Source organism: Cupressus sempervirens, chromosome 8, assembly GCF_028749045.1.
Source record: "Cupressus sempervirens isolate cs-2001-9-10 chromosome 8, ASM2874904v1, whole genome shotgun sequence".
NCBI lineage: Eukaryota > Viridiplantae > Streptophyta > Pinopsida > Cupressales > Cupressaceae > Cupressus > Cupressus sempervirens.
The window spans coordinates 251,704,552-251,709,929 of NC_143125.1; the positions used below are offsets into that span (position 1 = coordinate 251,704,552).

General features: G+C 35.5%; 1 protein-coding gene across 1 annotated transcript; it reads left to right on the top strand.

Annotated features, from left to right (window-relative positions):
* Nucleotides 1-1,548: 1,548 nt before the first annotated feature.
* Nucleotides 1,549-5,175, top strand: LOC149542427 (elongation factor 1-beta 2-like). Its single transcript, XM_089797366.1, has 8 exons — nt 1,549-1,740; nt 1,835-1,944; nt 2,101-2,217; nt 3,449-3,521; nt 4,198-4,318; nt 4,448-4,561; nt 4,652-4,813; nt 4,951-5,175. Coding segments are annotated over exons 2-8 (675 nt in total). The 5' UTR covers nt 1,549-1,740; nt 1,835-1,858; the 3' UTR covers nt 4,953-5,175.
* The last annotated feature ends 203 nt before the right edge of the window (nt 5,176-5,378 follow it).

The following is a 5,378-nucleotide window of genomic DNA, read 5'->3' on the forward strand; positions in this document are numbered from 1 at the left end:
CTACTCATCAAACATAAATTGGCCTAAAAGAGTTTGGCAATCATATCATAAATGTAGCTCGAAAAAATGTAAACTAGGGGCAGGCACTACAAAAATTTAACATATGAGGAGTCTAAAAAAATTGCTTCAATACATACCACATCCCCTATTAAATTCCCTATCTATGTGAGAATTTTGCTATGAATTAATTTAACTAGAATTTTGTGAATGATAATCCATTTAGGAACAATGTAAGAATAAAACTTTCCTAAATCAAAATTCGGGCTCCGTGGAAATATTGTAACCTTCATAAAATTTAGGGCTAGACTTTAAAAGAGTATCTTTGAAGGCCTTTGTTTTATAGTTTAAGTATAGATTATTACTCGCAAGTATAGGGATACTTACCTGGAGGCTTAGAGATTCCTTTAACCAGAAGGCTATCTTCGATGAAGCCAAATATGGGCCACAATAGAAGGCGCAAATCTCATGTCTCAAGCAGTGGTGTCATAGGCCTTCTCTATAAATGTTGTTCAAAATGGAAATCGAGCCATTATTGTCCTTCCTAGTTCCATGATTAACTCAAATTGATGCATGCTTAAGATAAGAGTTTGGGGGACCCATTTTCGAGGGTTTTGCCATATTGACTTGAGGGTTCAGGTTAAAAGAAACCTTTTTTTTGTATTAACCACAAAATACTTCCTCTAGGTTGAGTTTTTTTTGTTGATTTAATAATGCCAAGAGAAATTGCAAGGCACTATTGTTGTCCTAGAGAAATCCGATTTGCACTCGATGCTTTCAGATGCATACCTCCAATGATAGTGATAACTCACAATCAATTATTATGATTCTCCTTAATGCCTTCCTCGATTTGACAAGGTTTAGCCAATTGATTTTTGACGAGGATCCAACCATCCTTGTCCTCATAAGTTTGATTGCTTTTTATTCGATGAAAATACCCAATATGTGGATTTTATGTTCCCTTTCCACTGGCATCAAAAAACTCTCCCTTTTATTTGGTTCTAAGATGGAGTTAATCACAAATTTATGTAAGAACCCCCCCACCCATGGTATTGAGATGATGCCTCTAGAAGATCAAAGAGCAATTTGAAATGATTTGAGCATGTAATCTCCAGAGACAACCTACATTCTCCATTGCTTGAAGTTGAGATTAGGGTTTTGCCTCCTAATTTAGGGTTTTTAATAAGTGTCATTTGTATAAGAGCTTTATTTCTTGCCAAATTTTGTGAATTGCTGAGTAATAATCTACCTTAAATGTTTCCTCCTTTAATTTTGTAATTTTGTGAAACACGATCATTAACCAATTTCACAAAGTTCGTCATCATAACTTTTTATCAAAAACACCTCTTTTATATACTTTTAACTACTACATTTTAAGCAACACTTCATCATAATAATTCCTAAAAGCGAAATATAGTTATGGCTTCATTATTAATTTCACTATTCTAAACTAGAGTTAATTAGGAAAGTGTATTTATAGAAAAGTAAATAGATAAAGATAAAAGTTAGTTAGAGGCGATAATTTATGTAGAAGCATGAAACATAAAGCACACCTTTGAAGTCTTTAACTAGGCCCCCTTATCTCTGTGTGGAGATCGTAAGAACACATCTTTTTAGGGTTTATTGCCTCTGCTCACTTTTTTCTTTTAGGGTTGGGTATAATCTAGCGGAGGAGGGTCAGAAGAAATTCTGTTTAATCTTCGTAGCTTCTCGATCTCGCTCGGACCAATACTCCGGTTGCAGGTATAGTTTTTATTTACTACCATTTAATTTCTCCTGTGTTTTTCTTTTATTTCCTGGTAACAAATCACGTGGGAAATTCTTTTTCGTTTTACAGCTGATTTCTGGATTAGCAAGCGCCATGGCAGTCGTTTTTCCTAGCCTGAGCACAGAAGAAGGCCTCAAGCACTTTGATCAGTATCTCCTTTCGCGCACCTATATTACTGGGTATATTGGTCCAGTCTCTTTTCTTCTTTCTTTAGTCCCCTTTTATGTGATTATTGGATTTATCAATCATTTGCCATTGGAAGATCTTATTTTTAAAATTTGTTTTTTGTTTGCTACACATGTTGTTTAATCTGCTGCAATTGACTCTTGTGACAGGCATCAAGCTACACAAGATGATATTACAGTGTTTGGTGCCTTGAGCAAAGATCCTGGATCGAGCTTCCCCAACGTATCTCGCTGGTACAATCACATCAGCGCACTTTTGGCTTCAAGGTACCATTCATTTTTAACTAACTCTTCTTAGTTTTGGTTGATGCTGTCAACTTATTATTAAGTATGCATGATTTGCACTTAGTTCCTTGTCAATTCAGTTTGACTAATTTGGCGAAATGGGGTCATCGAGAATGACTATCCTGTAGATTGAGTTGGATTTGAATTTTGCTTGGGATGGTAATTATCTCTGAGTGGGGTGGGTTTTGGCGTGGGTTAGTGGAGGAAATGGGTTTCGTTCAATCACTGTTGGGCTGGACTGCCTTTCAACTTGATGTGGGAGTTTCCTTATAGATAAGCTTCTTCTTAGCTGCCACTAACGAGCTGGCTCTTTTGTCGAATGCAATTTTAACTCAAACCCATCTCGTCTGTTGTGTTATGGCTAATCTGGAGTGTTGGTTGTGATTTTTTACCTGATTACTAACTTTAGTCCAGTCTTCGTGTCGATGTCATTTGAGGATATACTTTCGCGATGAAAGCTCACTGATTTTACTGCTTACCTAATTAGTTTTGATACAGTAGTTTTAGCTTGATTACTATTGAATTGGATCACTTTTGATGCACTGGTATGCAATTAATGCATCATGCATTTGATTGCATTTGATGCAGTAGTTCGCATTTGATAACTTCTGCATTCTATTCCATTTGATGTAGTGATTTTCATCTGAGTGTTAGTAGCGGTTACCAGTGTGTGTTAGGTTGGGAAATGGTTTCAATGACTGCATTTGAACACATGTATTTATCCTCACGGCTTTTGGACTGCATTTGAAGTTTGCAATGCTTTAGGAGATGATAGATCATCAAAATGGAGCTGGACTGGTAAACTAAGGTGGGTTAGATGAAGTGCATATTGGATTGCATTTGCGTTTTTATAATGGTGGTCATAACAATGTAGAAAGTCTATGCAGAGATTATGTGCACATACCTGATGCACATCTCAAACGAGTGATGCAAATTTAGACTGAAAACACAATTGATTGGATCTAAAATTCTACAAAGATCGAAACAAAAACATTATCACAGTGTGTATCTGCTACCTGTATGAGTAGCAATCAACAGTAGCCTTTCATGCTGATCGACCCGAATGGCAATTATCAATTGATGGTTTTACTTCCATGCTGAATTTTTAGAATGGTCATATACTCATGTTAATGTTAATTGTCTATTCAAAATAAATATAATGTTAATTTTCTTCTTGTTTACCTCTAAATTTAAGTTTATTATTTTGTGACAGTTTTCCAGGAAAGAGTGCTGGTGTGAAAATAGAGGGAGGAGCTGCTGCACCTGCTCCTGTAAAGACAACTGAGGTTTGTTATTTAGACACAATATCTCTTAGTAAATTATGCCTTTTCAGACAGGGTTAGGCATCCTATCACTATGAGGAGCAGCTGCTATTTTGTTTTTATCATTGGGAAAAGAGGGCCTGCATAAAGAAACTCCCTATATTAGTTCTTAAACACAAAACCTTGCCTACCAAACCTGGTGGCTCCATCAAAATTTAGTTTGATGAAACCTTATGGACGACTCGATCAATTCTTCATTTGTTCCCTTGCTTCAGATTTTGCTATGGTTGTCCCATTTTTGGTATATGTGTCTGCATTTGTTATGTGATCTTTGAGATTTTGCTTGGAGTATCTAGATAGGTAGCAGATTTCTCCTTTGTATATTAATGAAGTTCATTGGAAAGCTTGTCTGATGGAGCTCCCTTATAGTTAGAAAGTTGGTCACACTGTCTCTTTTTGATGTTATTTTTACTGCTAGAATTATAAACAGTATTTTGACTGGTAATGCAAGTTTGTATTTCTTAGGATGTTGGGGACATGTTATTAGTAAGCTTTATGCTCTAGATATTGTAGCTATACATTTGTGTCTGCTGCAAGTATTTTGGAATTAGAGTTGCATGTTTTATTGTTGAATTTGGTATCTGTAAATACAATGTTGGTTGTCTATGTTATGACTAACCGTATTATAAACTGATATCAGGCTCCTAAAGAGGATGAAGATGATGATGATTTGGACCTGTTTGGTGAAGAGACAGAAGAAGAAAAAAAGGCAGCAGAGCAACGGGAGGCAGCCAAAAAGTCATCGGCTAAAAAAAAAGAAAGTGCGTATAGATTTATTTTTCTGCACAATTTTATTTCAGTTCTATGAGTTCAAGAATAGATTATTTTGTTATATAAACTTTGTGCACAAAGGATGCATCTGTTAACTTAGCTGCACAATGCATTAACAGGTGGGAAATCCTCTGTTCTGTTGGATGTCAAACCATGGGATGATGAGACTGACATGCAAAAGCTTGAGGAGACTGTCAGGAGTGTGCAAATGCCTGGCTTGTTCTGGGGTGCTTGTAAGTGATTATTTTTGTCATATGGTCTATTATATTATGTAAACTTCCTATTTATTTTGTTGATTTAACAAATAGAGATATGAATTGCAGCAAAGCTTGTTGCTGTTGGATATGGGATTAAAAAACTTCAGATTATGATGACCATTGAAGATGACCTTGTGTCTGTTGACGATCTTATTGAGGATCATCTCACATCTGAACCCGCAAATGAATACATTCAGAGTTGTGATATTGTTGCATTTAACAAAATCTGTGAGTATAAATCCATAGCTATTTGTGGTAATATTATAGATGGCTTTTTAAAGTCAGTTTATATTATTATATTTGTCATCTTCACAGCATTTTGACTGGAAAATGTAATTTTACTTAGTATGTTGTTATCTTTGCAGAATGATGCATCAAGCCTTTTTGGTAGGGGGAGGCAGAACAACTTCCCTGAGGAGAGTTCTGATATTCTTCTTTATTTACAACTACGAAAGGTTCCACCAAACAGAGTGTGTATTAGAAACATTCCTCGGCATGCTATGAGTTTTGGGGCATATTTGTCCTTTCACTGGAAACTTTTAAATTTATTTTTATATAATGAATTAAAATATATTTGCTGTTGTCTTAAATTAAGGCACTATGAAAAAGATAACAAAATTGTAGAAATGAATTCCTTCTACTGTTTTTTTCTCTGAAGCATGAGGTTCCCAGTAATTATTTATAGGAGGAAACTAATCTGGTTTACTGCTTCATGAGTTGACTTAGTTGACAAATGGATTAAAAGAGTATGTACCTGGTCACAAACTTTCTTGGAAATTGACGTAATCATCTG

Excerpts from the sequence above, each read along its gene's own strand:
- LOC149542427 (XM_089797366.1), top strand. The coding sequence starts at position 1,859 with ATGGCAGTCGTTTTTCCTAGCCTGAGCACAGAAGAAGGCCTCAAGCAC. Across the intron at positions 1,945-2,100 it reads TCGCGCACCTATATTACTGG|GCATCAAGCTACACAAGATG; the intron begins GTATATTGGTCC and ends CTCTTGTGACAG. Across the intron at positions 2,218-3,448 it reads AGCGCACTTTTGGCTTCAAG|TTTTCCAGGAAAGAGTGCTG; the intron begins GTACCATTCATT and ends ATTTTGTGACAG.